Source organism: Drosophila grimshawi, unplaced genomic scaffold (assembly GCF_018153295.1).
Source record: "Drosophila grimshawi isolate 15287-2541.00 unplaced genomic scaffold, ASM1815329v1 contig_1377, whole genome shotgun sequence".
In the NCBI taxonomy this organism is placed as follows: domain Eukaryota; kingdom Metazoa; phylum Arthropoda; class Insecta; order Diptera; family Drosophilidae; genus Drosophila; species Drosophila grimshawi.
Window position 1 is genome coordinate 20,019,466 of NW_025062900.1, and position 21,466 is coordinate 20,040,931.

The 21,466-nt window shown below is 43.6% G+C and overlaps 6 protein-coding genes across 11 annotated transcripts; 3 read left to right on the plus strand and 3 right to left on the minus strand.

Annotated features, from left to right (window-relative positions):
• Positions 1–256: 256 nt before the first annotated feature.
• On the plus strand, positions 257–2,918 carry LOC6567020. Of its 2 annotated transcripts, none has more exons than XM_032739308.2 (4): positions 257–306; positions 663–1,036; positions 1,121–2,511; positions 2,573–2,918. In XM_032739308.2, exons 2-4 carry the CDS (start codon positions 694–696, stop codon positions 2,804–2,806), a joined length of 1,968 nt encoding a protein of 655 aa, XP_032595199.1. In that variant the 5' UTR covers positions 257–306; positions 663–693; the 3' UTR covers positions 2,807–2,918. The 2 variants fall into 2 exon arrangements, with proteins under 2 accessions (XP_032595199.1, XP_001992984.1); XM_001992948.2 differs by lacking the exon at positions 257–306 and adding an exon at positions 349–481.
• On the minus strand, positions 2,825–4,135 carry LOC6567021 (hydroxymethylglutaryl-CoA lyase, mitochondrial). Of its 2 annotated transcripts, none has more exons than XM_001992949.3 (3): positions 4,009–4,135; positions 3,488–3,946; positions 2,825–3,432 (listed from the first exon to the last, which is right to left on the minus strand). In XM_001992949.3, the coding sequence occupies exons 1-3, from the start codon at positions 4,057–4,059 to the stop codon at positions 2,953–2,955; spliced, it is 990 nt and encodes a 329-aa protein (XP_001992985.2). In that variant the 5' UTR covers positions 4,060–4,135; the 3' UTR covers positions 2,825–2,952. The 2 variants fall into 2 exon arrangements, with proteins under 2 accessions (XP_001992985.2, XP_032595200.1); XM_032739309.2 differs by having other exon boundaries at positions 3,488–3,961; positions 4,009–4,120.
• Positions 4,136–4,340: 205 nt separating this feature from the next.
• Positions 4,341–5,503, plus strand: LOC6567022 (ZZ-type zinc finger-containing protein 3). The gene has a single exon (XM_001992950.3). It carries the CDS (start codon positions 4,357–4,359, stop codon positions 5,428–5,430), a length of 1,074 nt encoding a protein of 357 aa, XP_001992986.2. The 5' UTR covers positions 4,341–4,356; the 3' UTR covers positions 5,431–5,503.
• A 456-nt stretch (positions 5,504–5,959) lies between these two features.
• On the minus strand, positions 5,960–9,527 carry LOC6567023 (ubiquitin conjugation factor E4 A). Its single transcript, XM_001992951.2, has 4 exons — positions 9,490–9,527; positions 8,621–9,413; positions 8,171–8,559; positions 5,960–8,102 (listed from the first exon to the last, which is right to left on the minus strand). Exons 2-4 carry the CDS (start codon positions 9,402–9,404, stop codon positions 6,228–6,230), a joined length of 3,048 nt encoding a protein of 1,015 aa, XP_001992987.1. The 5' UTR covers positions 9,405–9,413; positions 9,490–9,527; the 3' UTR covers positions 5,960–6,227.
• A 1,066-nt stretch (positions 9,528–10,593) lies between these two features.
• Positions 10,594–13,197, plus strand: LOC6567024 (retinol-binding protein pinta). Of its 4 annotated transcripts, none has more exons than XM_043214490.1 (4): positions 10,594–10,607; positions 11,791–12,103; positions 12,165–12,537; positions 12,620–13,131. In XM_043214490.1, exons 2-4 carry the CDS (start codon positions 11,793–11,795, stop codon positions 12,878–12,880), a joined length of 945 nt encoding a protein of 314 aa, XP_043070425.1. In that variant the 5' UTR covers positions 10,594–10,607; positions 11,791–11,792; the 3' UTR covers positions 12,881–13,131. The 4 variants fall into 4 exon arrangements, with proteins under 4 accessions (XP_043070425.1, XP_001992988.1, XP_032595549.1 ...); XM_001992952.3 differs by lacking the exon at positions 10,594–10,607 and adding an exon at positions 10,757–10,824 and having other exon boundaries at positions 12,620–13,197; XM_032739658.2 differs by lacking the exon at positions 10,594–10,607 and adding an exon at positions 10,905–10,965.
• Positions 13,192–19,316, minus strand: LOC6567025 (transport and Golgi organization protein 1). The gene is made up of 8 exons (XM_043214424.1): positions 19,037–19,316; positions 16,683–18,487; positions 15,883–16,609; positions 15,381–15,814; positions 15,185–15,317; positions 14,504–15,128; positions 14,316–14,417; positions 13,192–14,254 (listed from the first exon to the last, which is right to left on the minus strand). Exons 1-8 carry the CDS (start codon positions 19,188–19,190, stop codon positions 13,504–13,506), a joined length of 4,731 nt encoding a protein of 1,576 aa, XP_043070359.1. The 5' UTR covers positions 19,191–19,316; the 3' UTR covers positions 13,192–13,503.
• Positions 19,317–21,466: the final 2,150 nt, after the last annotated feature.

Genomic DNA, 21,466 nt, shown 5'->3' on the forward strand with positions numbered 1-21,466 from the left:
TGAAAATTGTGCATATCGATTACGATGTGATCGATGTGGAATGTTGTTCAGTAATGTGAGCAGAATGAACTTTAACCCGATTTTATTATTATTGCATTTTATTTAAACAATAATTGAATACATTAAATAAATTCTATTATGTTTTCCTTGTATTCATGCAGCCCTGATAAAAGTATCGATTTTAAAATTACCCGACAGTTTTGCAGAGCGTCGATACTTACTTGTGTGCTTGATCAACACTTTTGAATAGAAGCGGCTGCAAAATTGATATTTCTACTAAACTAAATCATTTTTGTAATAATTCAAGTGAGTAAATTTGTGTTTGGCATTTTAGGAATTAAGATTGTGTGAGTTGTGTGTATGTTGAAATCATTCATGTTTGTTTCAATAAAAACGGACCCCAAAGAAGCGAAATGTCTGGCTTGGAAAAATTTGAAGACACTCCGGCTTGGCGTCAAAAATTGATTGCCCATTTGATGCGGTAAATAAATTTTGATGATTCTACATTTTTGTAATGCTGATGAATATAAATAGATTATTTGGAATGTACTTTATATGTAGAATACCCCAGTAAAACAACATTTCATAGTTATTAGTGTCACAGCTGTGGATAAGAAGACGAAATTTATTTAATATTTTAAGGTTGGATTTTCTTTTTGTAGTTCGCCACCTCCACAAACGAAAAGAGAATCAATGGAGCCACGCCATAGTTTGGATATTGTGCTGGATTTTCCAGCCTTGATTAAGGCCAAGAAGGCCGAACTTGCCGCTCAACAGCAGCAGGAAAAGGGCGAAAACATCGAGCAAAGCAGCGACACTAACATTATTAATGTTAGCGCGCAATTTGCGAGCCTTTACGAAGCATGCGCAGATAATTCGATGACGGAAAATGCCGATGAGACTTTTGGTGTGTTTGAGCGTATGTGCGATAAGACCGGTTCCGATCCAGATAACACGCTCTTCCAATACCTGCACAGCGATGATAAGGATCAGATATTGGCCCTAGCCAAGGAGCGAAGCGCGCGTGCAGATAAATGTAAGTGATCGATGGGAATCCTTATGCATGTCGCTTTGCTTGTAGACTGCTTATCACATTGTTATCAATCTGTTTATTATACAGCTGATGACATGGAAGTGGATGCACTGCGTCGCTTGTTCGACGACCTAAACGGTCAGGACAGACTGGAAAATGAGAGTCCTCTCAAGAGTGCTGATTGCACACGGCTGGAGGATGTTGAGGCGCCATCTCGCTTCTGGGACTCCACACTGATGGATAACGATTCGGCGTTTCAGCCATTGGCAAAGACGTCACCGGTTAAGATGGTGGGCCTGATGCGTCCGTCAACCATACTAGAGGCCAATGAGGCAGACATGACGGGTCAGCAATCCGCTGACTCCTCGTCTTCACTCACCAACAACAACAGCAGTTTTTTGACCGCACCAATGCTGAAAACGGCACAAAGCTACGAAACGATTGCATCCGGTTCCAGTTGCTATCAGTCAGCTGGAGACAATTCGCGGGCCAGCATTGAGAAGGTGGATGAGATGGGAAAAACTCTGAATGTTGATGATTTGTTTTATGCGGCCATTGCCAAGGCAAAGCCACATGGCATCTCGCCAGAAGAACAGAAGCAGCTGCTCAGCGATTTCCACGAAACCGTTTTCGAACTGGTCGACAACGATGAGGCGGACAATACAATTATCGAATTGTCCTCAACGGATGAGGAGGAGGACGAGGATGCAGCTAAGGATAAGGATGATTTAGATGCGGACATAAAGCAAGAGAAAATTTCAACAATTGGCGTTGCAATTGAGGAGGGGGAGGACAAGGAGAACACGTCTATGGAATTCAATGATACCATTGAGGAAATGGATTATAGGATGCGTAAGGGTCGTGAACTAATTGCCGCCAAGGCAGCAGCAGCAGCAGTAGCAGCATCAGCAGTAGCGCAACCAGCAACACCATCCCCTAAGGCATCTCCAGCTGCCACACCCACAAAACCGCTGGCAGACTCGAATATCATCCATTTGCATCCGAAGCAGAATACATTTGTGTTGACGCCCAAAAAAAGACAACCAATATCAGCGTCGCCGTCACCATCATCATCACTACAAAAAGGTGCCAACAGCAGCAGCAAGTTGCACGGATCTGCCGGAAAATATTCTCTGCTAGTTCTGGCAAAGAAACAGGATAAATTCTTCAAGGAGCCCTCGGGTATACCGATGAGACGCCAACAACTTGCCGTAAAGGATAATTATGCGCACATTGTTAGTCCGATACGGGCCTACACACACAAATCGGGCACTGCCCCCCTGATGAGCATGTTCCGGCAGACGTCAAACATCAAGGATGCGTTCGACAAGCTGAGCAGCAAGGAAATGGAACTGGAATCGTATCTCTGCCAATTGAAACGTGGCCAGGCCACCGAATCAAAGCTGGGTGTGGGCTGCATTGATGCCACTGCTCGATTGCTGCCAAAGAAGGCGTATATATCATCGGAGCTGACGCAGGTGAGAGCCAGTGTTGTGGCATCTATTTATTAATTATATTATTAATAATTATACTTTGCAGATTGTGGATGAACGCACGCGACGCCCCATGCCGCATGTGCCGAAGATTCAAAAGTATCTCGATTCGGCTGTGGAGCCAACTGTGATGCGACACGATGGCAAGATGAAAATGGCAGGCGAAAGCCCGTTGAAGCGCCCATCGCATATACCTCGACCCAACGAAAGCCTTGCCGATCTGTCCCTGGCCTCCGGCGACATCTCTCTGTACACGCTCAAGGATGCCCAGAAATTTTAATCAATCACAAATTCAAGCTTATTTTTAACATACAAATATCGGCATTTGTTTTCATGTTTAGAACAGAAGTCAGTACTACCAATAAACAAAGAACAATTTAGTAACTAATAAATGCCATCGTTTCCTTTTTGAGCATATCTGTGGATTTAGGTCTGTTTGGGGGCTGTTCCCTTCCAGGCGCGATTCACCTTGGACTCGGAGGGCCTGCCCAGTTCGGTGCAGATGTAGCGACCCACTCCGATGAGCTTGTCCAAATCGACGCCGGTTTTTATGCCAATGCCATGCAACATGTAAACAACATCCTCGGTAGCAGCATTGCCAGAGGCGCCACGTGCATAGGGACAGCCGCCCAAGCCAGACACTGAGGCATCTACCACACGTATGCCATACTCCAGTGAGGTGAGTATGTTGGACAGCGCCTGACCGTACGTATCGTGGCAGTGCACGGCCAGCTGCTGGGCGGGCACAGCGCGCGTCACCTCATCCAACATTTTGCGCATGCTGCCCGGTGTACCGACGCCAATGGTATCGCCCAGCGAGATCTCATAGCAGCCCATATCATGCAGTGCCTTCACCACCTGGACCACAGCCTTGGGAGCAACGGCACCCTCATAGGGACAACCCACCTGGCAGAATACACAACAGTTGAGTTTATCGGATGAGATTGGGTACATTGCCTACCACAGTGGACACATAGCCGCGCACACGAACTCCATGCTGCTTGGCCGCTTCCAGGACGGGCTTGAAGCGTTCGATGGCCGCCGATGCGCTGCAATTGACATTTTTCATTGAAAATGCATCGGAGGCGGCACCAAAGACAGCCACCTCTTCAGCACCTGCGGCCAAAGCGGCCTCGAATCCCTTCAGATTGGGCGTTAGCACTGGATAACTGATGCCGGGCACTCGGCGAATGCCACGCAGAACTTCCGCATTGTCGCCCATTTGTGGCACCCACTTGGCGCTGACAAAACTTGTTGCCTCAATCGTTTGCAATCCGGTTGTTGACAGGCGATCGATTAACTCGATTTTAATAGCAGCTGGCAGCAGTTTTGGCTCATTTTGCAGACCATCACGTGGACCAACCTCAACAATGCGCACTTTGTCCTGCGACAACTTCGACATCTGTCGCGTTATCCTTGCCTGAAATATGGGTGACTGAGTGTCTATTATTATGAGTTGCTTTAAGCTGAACAGCTTCTTACAGTGGTTGTGCATTGGTATAAGCGACGTGCCAAGTATCGTGGAATTAGCATTGTTATAAATATAATAATTATATACAAATAACAACTTGTTACGTGCAACGCAAACAGCTGCTTCTTATCAGAAGATAAGATAAAGATATCGATCGATCAATCGATTAAATTACTTGTATTTTGTTGTCACATCTCTAATTTGCATTATGTCTATGCAACTTGTTACGTACAAGACGAACAGCTGCTTCTCATCAGAATTCAGATAGACTTATCGATAGATCAATCGATCGTTTAAGATATTTTCATTTTATTGAGCATCGCACATCTCTAATTGCTATTCACTGCAAGCGCGAACTAATGGCAGAAAACAATAAACAAAATGAAAACAATTTAAATATGATCAAGCAGGAGGAAAGTGACGATAATGGCGACACTGAGGATGTGTTCCATTTTGAAACGGAGCACTTGGCGCTGCGTGGCAACCAGTGCTACAGCAAACTACTGCGCACCATCGCCATGCTGCAGGCGCAACGCATTCGCGTCCACCAACAGATCGGTGAATTAGAAAGAATACGAGATTTGTATCTGGAGAATCCGCAGTTGATGCTGGACAAGCTGCGCAACAATGAGCCTCTAATTGAGGCCAACTATTTGGCCACTGTTCGCCTGCCCGAGTTGCCTACATTGACCGTCAAGGATATGGACCCGCCAAAGCCAAAATCGAATCCCATCAACGAGGAAAAAGATTGTAAAAATGGAGCAAAGACATCAATGCGCCTGTGGACGAATGAGGAGCAGCGTCGCTTGGAGCAGTTGCTTATCGAGTATCCGCCGGAAGAGGTGGAAATGCGACGTTTCAATAAAATCGCCAAAGCACTGGGCAACCGAACAACGCAACAGGTCTTCAGTCGTGTCCAGAAATACTTTCAGAAACTCCGCGATGCCGGGATGCCGGTGCCGGGACGCTTGCCCAAATATAGGCGGGGAGGTGGTCCAACGCGGCCCAAATTTAATGTACGTCGTTCAACATTCTTTCCCGCCCAAAATATTGAGATACAAATGCCCGAGGATGAGTACACGTTGGATGATCTGATGGCTGTGGCGCCATCGCCATCAACGCCTCCCATTAAAACCGAACCCAAGCTGGAGCCGGAGGCGCTCGAAACGGAGCAGCGCCGCAAAAAGCTGCTGCAGCTGAAAATCTTAACATCCATACAGGAGGAGAAGCTACAAACCGAGGATGGTTACAGTCCCGATCCATTGGCGCCCAAATGCGCCAATTGTGAGGATTCGGCTGTGACGCGAGCACGCTGGCGCTGCAACAGTTGCTATTGCTACCTGAATCTATGTGGCGACTGCCTGGCCGACCAGCTAATCACGGAACGCTTCGAGCATATGACTCACGATGTCGCTGTGGATCTGGAGACATAGTTTTGAATCACTTGTAAATAAGTATAATAAGTTATTGATAATTGATTAATATACACAGCTGGACAGTAAAATAGGTGCGATTGTCTTTTCAATTAAATTACTACTATTTCCAAAGAATATTGTGCCATTTTTTGTTGTCCTAATGAACCAATGCGAAGTTCCTGGATATTCTACTAGCTAATTTTGCATTATCCATTATTAATCGATTATTAAGTATCGATTTGTAAATAAATTCCGAGACCATAAAACTGATGTGGCTATGCAATTCTTAATTTTTCCGTGATCTTAGATCCTTATCCTTAGCCCTGTAGTAATGTCCTTAGCCAATTAACTCAGCTAAGCCTTTATTATATTGAAGCTATTCAAATCTTACATTTTGCAAATCAAATCAATAGAGAAATTAAAGTTTTCTTAATTTGAAGGCAATTCGCAATCATTTCACAGTCAAGCTGAACATGCACTTTTGACAAAGAAATGTGCCAAATTTAATTTATAGTTGCGATTGACTTTAATTAATTGGTTTGCACAATTTCAACGGTTGATTGAAACGTTTATTGGATTAAATGCATTCGCGCGAATCGTACAAAGTTATTTACATTTATCTATTAGCGAATCCCGATTTGAATTGAATTTAGTAGCCTTTTATGTACATATATATTGGAATTATCAAGAACAATTAGTTTAAGCTATAGCCTTATACGGTTACTCTCCCACGTCTCCACCCCCTCGCCAAACTTTCCCAAATACACAACAACAAAATAAAGAAACAACGAGCGACGTTCTTTGGATTTGGTTGCTCAACTCTTGACACGCGCCGCACTGCGTTTGGTCTCGATCCATTGCTGAATCTCCTGCTTGAGGGCCTCGTTCGACTTGACCTTGTCCATGGTGAGCGGTTCGCGATTGAATGGATCTGTCTGATCGCTGAGCAGATGCCGTGCAATTGTCGATCGATCAACAGTCACCTTGGAGCTGGGCAACACAACCGGATCGGTCATCAGAGTGGATATGATTGGATCCAGATATTCCTCGGGCGCATCGGCAAGCAGCTCCTGCTCTTCCTTGTAGTCATCGCACATTTTCTGCACCTTGGCCGCAAACTCGGACATGTCGCCAATTAGCTGACCGCCACCGATGCGTATCAATATATTCTCCGCATAGCCAAAGAGGTGTTCGCTGTAGGAGCGACCATCCTGCGAGACGGCCAAACAAAAGGAATTGTCCGTACTTAAATTGATATAGATGTGCGCAATTTCCAGCACCATTTGTGCCGGATCGAACTCGAACTCCTTCTTGTCCTTGACCTTGAAGCGCTCCCGCTGCGGCCCCACCAAATGGAGTAGAAAATAGTTGAGCATCGCTGCGATGCGATCCACCATGCTGTTGTGACAGAAGATGCTCTTGATTTCGCTGGTCAGCAGCTTGAGCAGATTGATGGTGTCCCTGCCCAGTATGTTGTCGAAGCGTGCCAGCATGCCCAGATGATGCAGATTCGTTGTCTGCTGCTGCCGCTCACTGGGCGATAAATTGTTCCATTCGCCATTGTCCTGCGCCTGCTGTAGCTGTTTGATCTGCTCCAGATTCGACAGGGATTCATCCAGCAAAAAGATGGCATCATTTATCAACAAGTTGATGAAGCGTAAGAATATTGGTGGCTCGATTGCCTCCATGTTGCGTTCGGCTTCGCTGGCCAGCTGACGAAAGCATTCCACATGCTCCTCCTTGGTCCAGAGGAACTCCATGATCGCGTACATGGGCCGACGATAGTTGAACTTTTGCTCAAACTGCACCGACTGGCCGGTCATCTCGATGCTGACGAAAACATTGAGCAGACTGCGCACCACCTGCAGCCGATCCGTGTGGCTATCGAAGACGTGTGTGTTGAACGACTTGCGATTGCTGCCAGAGATTTGTGACGGCAGCAGAAACTCGAGAGCATCGGCGAGTTTGGCACGCAGATGCGGATTCTTAACCACAGCGGAACTGCCCATAAAGAGGAGTATCATCTTGAAGAAGGCATCGTGCGAACTGGTGTACATCTGTATGAACTGATCGCCCGAGAAGCTGCGACAGAAATTCAAATATGCTGCAATATTATCGATGATGCACTCCGGCACCGATTTCATGTAGGGCGCCACAAATGGTGGCGTCTCGGATAACAGCTCCAGATTGCGCAGCATCTGTGGCGCAAAGTCCTTTCGATCCAAAGCCGCCTCATAGCTTTCGCGCGGCATCATTGCAATCTCCGTCAGCCAAATGGCGGACGCCTCAAAGAACTTCAGTATGGCCGTATCGTTCTCCGGTTCGCCCAAACCATTGCGGATGCACAGCATCTGTTGCATCTGATCCTGCAGCATGCGAAACAGATTCTTGGTCAGATCATTATTGGGATGCCGGGTGGCCACATCCTGATACGCAGTCTGTGTATTCTGCAGTTCGCGCATCATGCGTGTCAGCCGTTCAATGCACGCTCGATTCCCCAGCTCGAATGCCTTGTGCGCCATATAGAAGATCTCCGTGATGAAATTGTACTTCTCCGCACTCAAGCGCTGTTCACCCTCCTCTGTGGGCAGCAGGCATGTCTCCTCGTAGGCCTTCAGCATGCTGACACCCTTCGCCTGACGCTCATCGGCATCGGCGACGGCACAGTACGTGGGATCGACTAGCATCACCTGCAACAGCGAATACAAATTTCAATTGATGCACGTGCAAAAATGCAAACAGTTAAGACAAGTGCTACCTTCAAGGACGGCGCACAGAGTGGCGCACACAAACGCATTAAAACGGCACTCAGACCGGTCATGAATGCATCGCTGGCGGTGCTGTGCACAGTCTGTTCCAGATTTAAATTAATGGTGCTCCATAGGTGACCACGCGACACATTCGCATCCAGACAGTTGGCGATCCACTGGAGTGTCTTCTTTTTGGTTGTCGATGACTGGACGAGCAGCTGTTTGATTAGCGTAAACATGGACTGTTGATGATGGGCCAACAGCTGCCAGAGCGATGGATCCGTTTGCTGTGAGATGGGCGAAATCTCGCGAAAGAATTCATATGGCGCCGTTTGAGTCTTGGGCATGATGGATATGCAGAGCAACTGGCCGAAAAGTGTGTCCATGTAATCACCACCTGAAATTATAAATATGTCAACAAGTCTGCACAGAGATAAAACAAAAACAAAAAATTCAACCTTTAGCTTTGGGATTGGGCGTTGTGTAGTCGATGAGCAGCTCGCCGAGAATGTCGGCACGCTTCTCGCGCACAAAGAAGCCCAGTATCCAGAAGATGTTCTTGCGTATGCTTATCAAATTTTCTTTGGCCAATTGCTTGTGCAGCTCGCCAAGCATCGGATAGAAAATGGCCTTGAGAGCGCCGAGCGCCTCCAGTGGCTCATCCTCCTCGAGCACTTTGCATGCCACAAGCACCAGAAATTCCTGGGTGTTCGTATCATGCTCGTCCGCTCGCTCGAACATCTCCAGCCACTGGGCGGCAAATGTTTGTGGTGCGAACAGATCCGGCTGACGCATACAGGTGCTGGCATTATTGAGGATCAGCTCAAGGATACGATTACAATGCTGCTTGTCCTTTGCACTGCAATCACGCTTTATCTTCTCCCATCTGGTATAAGCACCATATAGATAGCTGATCGCGCGTGTCTCCAATGCCTCCAGCTCCTGTTCCTTACTGTAATCCACCTGTCCAGCGGGCATCAAATATTTAGCGGTATCATTGAGCATGAGACGCTCGAATAACGCATGGGCAAGCAGCTCCTCGCTGAGCGCATCCTCGCCACTATTGTCGGCCACAACAACATCGGCCAGGCAGAGCACCCCTCGCTTGCGTCTGGTGTTCGCCTCTTTGCTCAGCGTAAAGAGCAGAATTGATTCAATCAGCTGCTTGGACACACCATTCGCTTGGGGACCCTCTTGCAGCAGAGCTGCGAATGGATTATCTGTCTCTCCAACGCTGGACATTGTTGCGACCTGCATTTGTTGCGATTAGTTATTGTTAATATTTAGTTTACCACAAATTAACAAATAATTATAGATTTTCTGCTACCTGTCACTGTGTCACTTGGAGAATTACTTCCAAATATCGAACAATAATCGAGTATTTTAATCGAAATTTTTAATACCGCAAAAGAGTATTTTTAGCTGCAAGTGTTTATCGAAATGTTAGACATAAAAAAAGTAGTAGCTAACTTATCAACTAATTTATTATATTTGATATTGCGAATAAGAAATATTTAATTTTGTATTAATGCGATTCTTTTTTTTCTGAATGAAAATCGGAAACATAAATCTCAACTTTAGTTGAGTTTTCAAAAAATCGTAGGAAACTTTCAATTATATTTATTTAGATAGAAACAATTAATTTAATTAAATAACTAAATATTATTTTAAAGTACTGAAACGTTTATTGCTTATCTAACAAAGTACTTGCTGATTCAGAGAAACTGCACTATAGATCTGTATAAGAGACTGATCAACTTATCAATGACCCCCAAACTGTTGTTAATCTCTAAAAAGGATTTCAAACCTATTTTCCGCTCGAGAAGCTTAACGGAAAATGCGTTGTTTGCCAAGTTAGAAAGAGAGGTGCGAATATTCTATGTAATGTGGATGAAATTAAGAATAAATTTCAAATTTAAGGAACACTATAGTTATTGTAGAAGAGACTACCATATCTTATAGCTGTCATGCGAACAATTCAAGTGAGGAACTTAATCGGTCTTACTTATTTGTACTCAGGGTATTCAAAATCGAAGATTACTTAAACAACCCACAAATTGATTCATTTCAAAATATGTAATAAATTATCAAATTGATTTTTTATCAATTAACAGTAAATCAATTATGCATGCATTTCCGCAGTAAAATGTACTCGAGTAACCTTCAATATCAGTTTTAATAAAATAAAATAAAATGATTCGAACTCCTCAAATTGCTTAAGCGAAATGTGGAGCATAGCAGAAGAGGAGGAGACACATTGAAACGATTAACGGCAGCCGCATGCACTCAAAAACATTGATTTCTATGCCTGTGTACGTATGCGTGTCTTTACGTATGTCAGCCTGTGTTTATGTGTGTAGTGCTGGCCATAGCCCTAAGCACCGTTGATTAGGCCGTAGTTCTGCACATGTAGACACGAAGACTTTACTTCGTGTGTCTTCGTCTGTATGTATTATGTCCATATGGACAGCTAAATCCAAAGCCAATTAAAACAATCAATTGCTTAAAAGTCACTCACAGCACACATGCGAAGTGAACACCGGCGCCTGGCACTAAACCTTAACAAATGCCGTTAAATCGTTTACTGATCGGCAATAATAAAAAAGCTGTAGTTCGTTGATTTGCCATTTCTTTGCATCAGTCTGTGCTGCATTTTCGTACGGTAAACACATAAACGCACAATTGGCATTTGATAATAAATGAAATCAAATCGCAACTGAAGCGTTCCCACCAATAAACATCAAACAAAAAAATACAAACAGTTCAACATACAAATATTTGTAGTTGAGTTTTTAACAAAAAGGTCGTTAACTGTTTTTTAATATGTGCGTGTGTCTAATATATAAATGTTTGTTTAATTTATAAAAAAAATAAACAAGTAAACTTATAAGTTAATTATTGTTTATTATTTATTTCAAAAGAAAACACCAAGCATCATGGCGAATATTAGTTACCCTTGCAGATCATAGACAACCTGAAAACATCGAAATTTCCTTATAAATTTCAAAACATCGATTTTTCCCATCAAAACTAAATGATTTAGTATTTCGATATATATAATTCAATAAACAAGAATTCAACTTTCGTCCGATTGATCCTATGTCAGCTATATTATATATACAAATTAATCAAAAATGTATTTCAAGTTTTACCTAGACAACTTCAAAAGTGGGCATGGCTATATTGACTCGACTTCTGATGCCGTTCAAGAATATATAGGAAAACAGAGACATATCTTTCAATGCTTTTCAAAGTTAACTACAAATTTAAAATAACTTCCAGCAAGGGAATAAAAATATTACACACACAAGCGCAATTTGAAGTTTTATTGATTACGTATTGATTACTTATTGGATTTCAATTACCAAAAGAATAGGTGAAAAAGACTGCCTTAACTTTAATGGCTGATTAGAAAGTGCAAGAAATATGTGGAAAAATGTACCAAACAGCCTTAATGCACAGTGCAAATAAAAATATTACTAATTTCATTTTAACTATCTACAATTTGTTGGTATTTGTGCACTTAGAAGCCAAACAAAAGAATGAATTTATGTCTGCGTATGAGCAATATTCCATTAAGTGAATTTATTTTCCACATTTTGTGAATTTTTGTGCTTCTTCTATGCAGAAATGAGCTCACTACAAATACGTCCTTTGAGGCCAGAATTGCAGGCAATTGCTATACAGGAGCTGAATGAGCTGCCCGACCGCCTTGCCGATGACATCGAAGCACTGAGGGATTGGGTGCTGAAGCAGCCCCATTTGTGCGCCTGCACCGATGACCAGTTTCTGTTGGCGTTCTTGCGCGGCACCAAATTCAGTTTGGAGCGGGCCAAACAGAAATTCGATCGTTTCTATACACTCCAGGCAACCATACCAGAGATATTCAATGAGCGACGTTTGGCCGACGATCCTTTGACCTTGGATATCATACGTTCCGGGTGGGTAGCTCAACGGATTGGTCTGCCAAAAAGAAGATTACAACTTCCTCCCTGATTGCAGCGTCCTGTTGCGTTTACCGCAAGATGAACACGATATTGGTCCATGTGTGACAATCATACGCGCTGGTTCCTATGACACCAGTAAATATAAATTTCAGGATATCATCCGGGTCGGTTCCATGTTCGGCGAGATTATGATGTTTGAGGATGAAAATGCAACGGTTTCCGGCTATGTGGAAATAATGGACATGAAGGGAGTGACGGGTGCACATCTGTTCGCCCTGCGGCCGGATCTGTTGCGCAAGTTCTCCACGTATGCGGATGAGGCGATGCCCACAAGGCAGAAGGGCATACATTTCATAAATGTGCCTTCAGCATTTGAGACAGGTTTCAATACGCTCCGATCTTTCTTTCCCGCTAAGATCAAAAGTCGAGTGAGTAAAATTTACTATAAAACTTCAAGAAATCCCAATTTATTTATACAAAAAACCTTATTCTCGATTTTGTCAAATGCAGATTTCGGTGAGCTCGGATCCAGATGCCATATTCAATATAGTGCCTTGTGAGTACTTGCCCTTGGAATATGGTGGCACAAATGGCATCATCGAGGACATTAGTCGCTCCATGGAAATGTTGCTCTCCAGTTATGCACAATATTTCGTGGCATCCCAGGACTTTGGCACGGATGAAAAGTTACGTGATTTTAGCACAGTCACCCAGGATAAAGACTCCTCGTTTGGAGCGACTGGTTCATTTCGAAAACTGGAAATCGATTAAACTGGAGGGATTATTGATGTTTTATTGCTAAATTGTTTTGGATTCTGATATCTATTTATAACGAATGTTTTTTTTTCTATAATCTTATCGTATAATCTCATGATTACTTTTGCGATATTATTAAATTACCCCACTCAAAATAAGCCGATTTAGTAGACAACTAGTCAATACTATATTGGAATTTATGGAATTGAAAATGGTTATCTGTGCCTAGATTAGTCTTGCCAGGGTATTTCTAATGAATTGTTAATAACTGTTTAATCGAATAATTATGTAATTTGTAATTGTGTAATTAAAACATAAACTTGAATACCGTTTTATATTTGGTTTATTTCAGTTATCCGATTTTTATCATTTATCATTGAGCCATCAAATTGTTGATGTTGAATTTGATGAGAATGCCTCAAATATACCCAATGGGGAAATTGTTGTTGTGGTGTATATAATTATGTGAGTCGCTCCTAATGTCGTAATTAACCCGATAATCTTTAATAAATATACAATTGATTTGAACTAGTTATTGAGAGTTTCTACAATTACACCGTACATAATAATGATAATAATAGTGATGGAATCCCCTGGTCCATCATCCATTGTAAAGTACACAGTGAGTGCCGCGCCATTCAGACCTCGTTGATGGGTCGCGAGCTGTTTTTACGTGGCGGCGGTGGCGGACTTGGCGGCGGACTAAAATCCGTTTCCGTATCATTGTAATTATATCGACTGTCCGATGGCGACAGCGATCGATATGTGCGCGGCGAATGCATATAGGAATCATGATGGCCACGATGGCCCCAGCTGCCGCTGTGTCGCCTATGCCGGTCCATGCCGCGATCATCGTCATCATCATCATCGTCATAGTCATCGTAATCGCTGTAATCGTCACGCTCATCGCGATGCGGCGAATAGCGATCCCGCGATGAAGATGCCGGCGGCGGTGAACGCATGCGACCCAGCGGCGGTGGACGTGCACCACCAATGCCGCCAGCTGGTGGCGGCAAAAATGGCGGCGGCAAGCCCATGAACGGCGAGAAGGGCGCCGGTAGGAATGGCAGTGGATTGGGCATATTCAACAGACCGGGCGAGCCGGGCAATGGCAGCGGTGATGGCGCGCCAGTTAGTTCGGGCGCCACCAGAAGACCGTTGGTGGGCAGCGCATCCAGCGTTATATCGCCAACAGTACCAGCTCCACTGGCCATCGCAGTCAGCTTGCGCCGCAAACCGGCGGCTTCTGCCTGAGCCTCCTCGCTGCGACGTTCCGATTGACGCGCCGCCAGCCACGATTCGTGTGCACGATTCTCCAGCGTGCCCATCTGTGCCTTGTGCGAGGCAATCTGCGCCTCAATTTCGGCACGCAGCTCATCATTTTGAGATCTATTTGAAAGTGTATATATATAGTTATAGATTTTAATGTTTATAGATTATTGCGACTTACTTTAGCGTCTGAATTTCGTTCTTCATTAGCGTTTGCGTTTCCACAGTGCTCGCATTCTCGCCCTGATGCTGCAGCCATTTGGCCTCCTGCAGGCTAAGCTCTCTGAAAGAAAGAACCGAAATGATTTGGAAATGGATAAATATGCTTTAACCAATATTAACTAATTACTAATAATATTTATCACGCACTTTTGCAGCTGTGTCTCCTTTTCCCTGAAGTAGCCGGAGAGCACTTCGAGACGCGTTTGTGCCTCCAGCTTGTCCCGCTCGGACTGATTGAAGTCCTGCTTCAGTTGCTCAACATCAGCGCTGGATGTTTGCAGCTGATTCTCGAAACGCGCTTTCGCTGCCAGCTCCTGTTCCAGTTTTGTTTGCAGCGCCCTAAATTTCTTTTGGGCCGCATTGAGTTCGCCGCGCGTCTTCACCGACGTTATCAGCTCCTGGACATTGGCATTGGAGTCCTTCTTCAGCATCCTTAGGCACTCCTCGAGCGCATCGATTTTGGCCAAACTTGTCTGCAGTTCGCTGTGCTCCTTGTCGTATTTGGCACTGGATTCCATGATCTGATGCTGCAATCGTTGCATTTCATAGTTGCGTGCCTCCAGAGCCTTGGCTAGCTCCTGCTCGGACTCCGCTTGGATTTCCTCGATGCGCGTCTGCAGCTTGGCCTTTTCCATTTCCAGCTCATAGTTATCCTGTTGCAACGATTTCATTTCACTGGCCAAACGCGTTGTGGTCTCTGTGTACGAGTATTGCAGTTCGCTATTCTCGCGACTCTTCTCCGCCAGACTGGCGTTTATGTCAATGATGATCTCTGCAAGAAATTCAATTAGTCTGATGCTCAATAAATGACTATTGCATTTAACTTACTCTCCTGATCGTTGAGCTGTCGCTGCAGCTCATCGACGGTGCTCATGAACACCTCATCGCCATTCTGACCGTTCAACACCTCGGACAACATTTTATTTAGCTCCAAGCCCGCTTCCGCAGCATTGTCCAAGTCCTGTGCAAGGTATACAATTACATTATGAATATATATTTGATTTAACAGAAATCCTCAGCTCACCTTCTCCAGGGAGCTAACCTGCTCCTGCAGCTTGGCCTTCTCATAGAGTTCCGTTTCGAGTTGTTTCTTGAGTGCAACAACCATATCATTGGAGCCAAAGGAATTATCCTCAATGCTGGAGAGTTTCGTGCGTGTTGTCATCAAATCGTGCTTGACAATCATGTTCTCCTTGTGGGCGGCGAGCAGACTACGCTCCAAATGATTCAGCTTGGAGAGCAGCGCACCCTCCTGACTGCTATTGCAGAAGCAATAGTATGTCAAAATGAAGAACAGCGACGAAGCGGCAGCAATCAGAACACACATCAATAAAATACTATGATCCAACACTTTTGCCGCCAACACATCCATAAAATTGTCCAAGCTAATGGCAGCCACATGACAGTTGTCCACATTCGTGGCACGCTTACAATATCCCTCGGCCCCCTGTGCATCGGCTGTGGGCAGAGATTTTGAAGTATTGTATTAAAAAAAAGTCAGATAACTATAATTATAAGAGACATACCCTGTGGTCTTGTCGCTTCTTGATAGAGCAGTCGATGCAGTTCATCGTGGTCCGTTAGCGGCGCAGTTTCCGGTTCCTTGCCTCCCTGGCCCTGATTGGAAATAAATGTGTTGACCGTGTCCATAATGGTGCTAAATAGTCCACGTCCCGGTCCGGCATCTTCCTTGATGTTGCTGCTGGGTTCCGGTGTCATCGATGCTGCTGGCAATCCAATCGGTTCGATGGAGCCAACAGCAACGTTCGGTTCATCATTCCTTGAGGGCGCAGGTGTCGGCTCCTCATGAACTGCATCATAAGCATTGAAGTAGTCCGGCTTGGGTGTGGTGTGCTGCTCCAGCATTGCTTCCTCCTCCGTGTGCTCATGTTGATGAATGTCTCGGGGTTGTCGTTGATGATGGTGCTCCTGTTGTTGTTGCTGCGGTTGTTGTTGCTCCTGCTGTTTCTGATGCTGTTGCTCTTGTTGCTCCTGCAATTGCTGCTGTTGTTGCTGCTGTTGTTGCTGCTGCTGTTGTTGTTCTTGCTCCAGCTGTTGCTGTTGCTTTTGCCGTTGCTCCTCCTGTTGTTGCTGCTGCTGCTGTTGTTGCTGCTGCTGTTGTTGTTGTTGCTCCAGCTGTTGCTGTTGCTGTTCTTGCTCTTGCTGTTGCTTTTGCCGTTGCTCCTCCTGTTGCTTGCTGCTGCTGTTTCTGATGCAGCTGCTGTTGTTGTTGTTGCTCCAGCTGTTGCTGTTGCTGTTCTTGCTCGTGCTGTTGCTTTTGCCGTTGCTCTTGCTGCCGTTGCTCCTGTTGTTGCTGCTCCTGCTGTTGCCTTTGCTCCTGTTGTTGCTGTTTTTCCAACAGTTGCTGCTGTTCCTGCAACTGTTTGTAGTATTCATTTGGATTGTGCAGATGCTGTTTCTTGAATAGAGGCGGCAAACTTGCCGTCACCATAGTGGGCGTGGCTTCAGTGGGCGTGACCTCAGTGGGCTTGGCCTCAGTGGGCGTGGCCTCAGTGGGCGCCTCAATCACTGCCGGCTTGGCTTCATTCTCGCTTGTAGCTGAAGCATCTGCAGTTTCCGTCTGATTGTGTTTCGTAATTGGTTCGATTTCAACGGCAGCTTCTTCGCTTGGTGCTGCTTCTCCGGATTGAGCTTCATGCTGTGCTTCAATCTTCTGCGTTTCGATGACTGCTTCCGGCTCAACTGTCACGGCTTCTGCAGCTTTAAATGGCTGAGCTGCAATTGCTTCCTGTATCACTTGTTGAGCATCGCTTTGTTTATTTTCTTGTATAGTTTGCTGCTGCTGCTCATTTTCCTTTAGGGGAAGAGCTTCGTTAATCTTTGGGTCATCCGTTTGAACTAGATTTTCTTTCACTATTTCCTGAGCTTCTGTTGTTGTGGCTGGAGCGGACTGAGTTTTAATTGCTTCGGGACTGGGATTTTGTTCAACAATTTTCTCGACTTTCTCAGTTTCGTTTGTTGCTGTTATTGGCACGGATTGTGCTTCAGTTGCTACTTCTTCTTTAGTCAATTGCTGAGCCTCCACAGATTCCACTTTGGGCAACCTTTCATCGATATCCTTCGCCGGCTTTTCTATTTTTAGTTCTGGCTGTGCTGCCATTTCAATTGTTTCCGTTTGTGGCTGATGTAGCTCCTTCAACTCCACCGGTTTTAGGACTGGCTGACTTTCAGTTACGGTTTCAGCTTTTTCCAACTTCAGCTCATCGAGCATCTCCTCCTCCACCACCTCCGACGTGGGCACAACGTTAACATTTCGCGTTTCAATCAACAAATTGACTTCACTTGCGGCAACTTTTTCCAGTTTTTCCGCTTCAGCTGATGCTGCCCCCTGCTGTTTAACTTCCACGCCATCAGTTGTGGAATTCAGTGCCAGTTTATCGTTGGTTATTTCGTTATCTTTGCTATCAAGTGTCGCCAGTTCGTCATCGTCGTCGTCGTCGTCATCGTAACTTTTGTCGCCATCTTCTTCGTAATCGTCGAGACTATTTTCGACGCTTTTCGTTTCATCGATTTTTTTTGCTTCGCTTTGGATTTGTTCTGCTGCTGCTGCTGTTTGGTTTAGATTTCGTTCCATGACTGCTGGCACCACTTCCAAGGGCAACTCGGTGCCATCGACCATGCGCAGATTGGGTTGCACTGGCGTTATTGGTGTGGCTGCCTCGCCACTGTTGCTGCTCGTTTGATCCTGTTCCGTGAGTATGCCCAGCTTGAGTGTCTCCAGCGGTGAGGTGGTTGTCGTTGTCACCTCATCAGCCGTTTCGGAGGCATTCAACACTGGGTGCACTTGCTCCACTGGCCCTGCTTGCTCGGGATTATTTACAACGATTGGTGTTGCAGGCGCTGTAGCTGCCGCTGCTGCTGCTTCAGATTTAACTGGCCACGCAACAGGCACTTCATAGGTGAGTTGGTTATCCCTGATCAGGACTTTCTTCTCCAATATGAAGTCCTTGTTTGCATAGCCGCGTCGTCCATTGATCTCGACGCCCCACAACTTTGGATTCTTGCCGGCGCCCTTGGACAATATGCGCATCGGTGAATGTATTTTAAAGGGTATCATACCCTCTTCGGCGGACGCATAGGTGATTTTGGCACTGCCCATCGAGATGATGCCTGTTGAAAGGTTTTATTTTTTTTTTTTGTATTTTAAAAAGCACAGCAATAATCAATTACAAAAAAAAAAGAAAACAAATTTCTTATCGCAGACTTGAAATTTAGGTTAGCGGTAATTCATTGAACCTCGAAGGCAACAAAATTCAATAAAAACAAAAAAAAAAAACATTTTTCACTCGAAAATGGAAATTATAAAAAAAAATGGAGACATCTTTTTGAAATTTAAATTGCAATTAACTGATTAAAAATTGGTAGACTTAATTTAAATATCGAATTTTCACAGACTATGCAATGTGTGTGTGTATAGAGAAATCACAATATACCAAATTTAGCTGATGACATATGTAAAGAAACTTTTGTTTTATTGTTTTGCTGCATAGCAAAATGGTTGGGAACTTTTAGCGAATTGGAATCAGAGCATTCTCATTAGACTCATTAGCGAGCGACCACTGTATTTATGGACTTCGGATGCATATGTTACTATGTAGCATGGCTTAATTTTGTATTAGATTTGGATTAGCTGGTTGATTAACTGGTTTCGAGACTTACGTTCACATTTTTCGTCAGCGCACAGTCTGAAATCGGACAAAGCCCACGTCGTTGGAAGACTTGAAAGGGAAAGTGTTAGTGTTATGATTATCAGGCCGAGGGGCAAATCATTCCACAGCGTTTGGGTTTGGGCGTTTGCGTTTGTTGGCCGCATTTTGCATTGTTTTCACTGCACTGTTTACAATTTAACTGAACTAAATATATAACAAGTAAGTGGGCGTGAAAAACTTTTTGTGTATAAAAAAAATATTCTTCACATTAGCTGAGTTGGCTTTTCGTCACAACAGCTGCTGCTTGTCGGTGTTGCCACATATCTAATAATATATCGATATCTACACTTGTCGATAGATTAGTATTTTTTAGCGATCACACTTCATTACGTTCGTCTTCCTTATTTACAATACAATTGGAACAGTCTCACAATATATTTGGTAACTTTCCAACAAGCTGGCATTCTATAATTTTTATGTAATATCCTTAATTTTGGTATTTAAGTGTACATTTCAATTAATGTATCGGTATTTTCTGATTAGCCATTTGCGGTCGCACCGCATATATATTGTGGCATAGCTACAATTTTAAATTCTTCAGTCTATTTGTTGTAAGACGAAAATGCGAAAATGGGACGCGTTTAGGTGTGCACGCGACCGTCAAACAAATAATTAAGGACACAATAAGAAGGTTTTAGTGTTTTCTGACATCATTTTGTGTTCTAATATATTTTAAAAAGTTCTAAAAACCAAGTAGTGCTGTGTTAATCGATGTCTTCCGTTTTGTTCGTTTGAAAATTTGAAGGAAAAAAACAAATTTATTGAATTTGGTCACCGTTACATGCGCCAAGATTTGTATCAAAATTTGTTGTTTTCGTTTTTATGTGCACTAAAAATCCTCATGTTAGAAGGGAGGGGAGAGCTGCGTAAAAAGAGCGCGACATTTATTGCGCTACCAGATGTGTGGTGTCCAAAGGCAAGGAATCTCTTTAAATAGTTAATGGATTAAACTAAAATCTACTTAAAGATATTTAAAAATATAATGCATTTCATTTCAAATAAAATACATTTCGAATAATAACTTTGTGCAATATATGGTTTGATAACAAATGAAAGAGAAATCACACCATTCTGGCAACGCCGTCCGCTCTGTCCAAAATAGAGCTGTGCGCGTGTCGTGTTTTCACTGTGACTTATAGCTTGAGTTGGCTTAATAGAATAAAAAGTTTAACATTCCAACTTAATTGAGAAATATTTTAATAAAAGTGTATGTGTGTTGTGAGAATTATATTTTAGCTGAATACAGCTTTATTTCTAAAAAAAATTTAGTTCTACGCTCGTTTATCGTGAATTTCAATGCGCATCTCTATCAACTAATGTGACTGCGAGAGAGAGAGAGAGAGAGCCGTCCGTGTTCCTGCTGCTGTTGCTACTGCTACTCATTATTTTCGATTTCTACCTTTTGCATTTTAAACGTCTTTGTGATCGGTTGTTGTTGGCTGTTGCTCGGATGCGATTTAGTTATTTTTTGTATGTTTATTATTTGTCTCAGCGTTCTATTCTCTACCCATCGGATCAAATTTACTACATATATATTGTGTAACAAAAAAAGTTAAATAAAAAATTGTGTGAATGCGCCAATAAAACATATATATCTATGTACGTATGTACATATGTATATATGTATATATGTATCTACATCTACAAAATGTTCAAAACTGCGCAAACTAAGCAAGTAAATGCCAAAGTGTAACAAAAACAAAATATGAACCCATGGGGACAAAAATGAAAACGAAACAAAAACGCACAGCGCCCAAAGGAAAAAAAAAGCGAAAAGCACAGCATATACCAAAAGCAAAACTCAACGACAAATAAATCCTATGCGATAAATGCAGTAAAAAATCCTTTGTTCATGTACAGACTTTAGCAACAAAAATCGTATATTTTTTTTGTCGAACAAATTCACTCTCTTCAAACAGTGATAGAGAGCGTCAGTGGAGGGAGGGAGTGTGAGGGAGAGATATAAAATGTGACGTAATTTATATTTATTCTAAACAAAATTTCAAAGTGAAATGTCAAAAAACAACAAATAAAGGGCGTGTGCAAATTGTATGTCCCTTTTTGACGGATTGCAATTACCAATTGCAATTGGCTTTTAATTTGAATTTTGCATGCAACAGGGCGCGTGTTATTCGCAGACAGCCATACACACACACATTTACATACATACATTCACATGTCTCATGAGAGAACGCAAGCTGTTTGGTAAACAAAAATACATATTGTGCATGGGTAAAACGATAACAACAACAAAAACACCAGCAATTGCATGGAATCCCCCCTCTTCTCTCTCCTTTCTCTTTCCAATGAGCCAAACGTTTTGCTCGCAAATCTCGCAAACGAAAAGCAACAAAACAAAAACAATAACAACAATTAGGTA

Coding starts and splice junctions, on each gene's coding strand:
- LOC6567021 (XM_032739309.2), bottom strand. CDS start 4,059: ATGCTAATTCCACGATACTTGGCACGTCGCTTATACCAATGCACAACC. Junction 3,962..4,008: donor TATACCAATGCACAACCACT/GTAAGAAGCTGT, acceptor ATAGACACTCAG/TCACCCATATTTCAGGCAAG. Junction 3,433..3,487: donor GCGGCTATGTGTCCACTGTG/GTAGGCAATGTA, acceptor GTATTCTGCCAG/GTGGGTTGTCCCTATGAGGG.
- LOC6567020 (XM_001992948.2), top strand. CDS start 414: ATGTCTGGCTTGGAAAAATTTGAAGACACTCCGGCTTGGCGTCAAAAA. Junction 1,037..1,120: donor AAGCGCGCGTGCAGATAAAT/GTAAGTGATCGA, acceptor TTTATTATACAG/CTGATGACATGGAAGTGGAT. Junction 2,512..2,572: donor TATCATCGGAGCTGACGCAG/GTGAGAGCCAGT, acceptor TATACTTTGCAG/ATTGTGGATGAACGCACGCG.
- LOC6567022 (XM_001992950.3), top strand. CDS start 4,357: ATGGCAGAAAACAATAAACAAAATGAAAACAATTTAAATATGATCAAG.
- LOC6567025 (XM_043214424.1), bottom strand. CDS start 19,190: ATGCGGCCAACAAACGCAAACGCCCAAACCCAAACGCTGTGGAATGAT. Junction 15,318..15,380: donor AGGTTAGCTCCCTGGAGAAG/GTGAGCTGAGGA, acceptor TACCTTGCACAG/GACTTGGACAATGCTGCGGA. Junction 15,129..15,184: donor ACAGCTCAACGATCAGGAGA/GTAAGTTAAATG, acceptor AATTTCTTGCAG/AGATCATCATTGACATAAAC.
- LOC6567024 (XM_043214490.1), top strand. CDS start 11,793: ATGAGCTCACTACAAATACGTCCTTTGAGGCCAGAATTGCAGGCAATT. Junction 12,104..12,164: donor TTGGATATCATACGTTCCGG/GTGGGTAGCTCA, acceptor CCCTGATTGCAG/CGTCCTGTTGCGTTTACCGC. Junction 12,538..12,619: donor CCGCTAAGATCAAAAGTCGA/GTGAGTAAAATT, acceptor TGTCAAATGCAG/ATTTCGGTGAGCTCGGATCC.
- LOC6567023 (XM_001992951.2), bottom strand. CDS start 9,404: ATGTCCAGCGTTGGAGAGACAGATAATCCATTCGCAGCTCTGCTGCAA. Junction 8,560..8,620: donor GCCCAATCCCAAAGCTAAAG/GTTGAATTTTTT, acceptor TTATAATTTCAG/GTGGTGATTACATGGACACA. Junction 8,103..8,170: donor TCTGTGCGCCGTCCTTGAAG/GTAGCACTTGTC, acceptor TCGCTGTTGCAG/GTGATGCTAGTCGATCCCAC.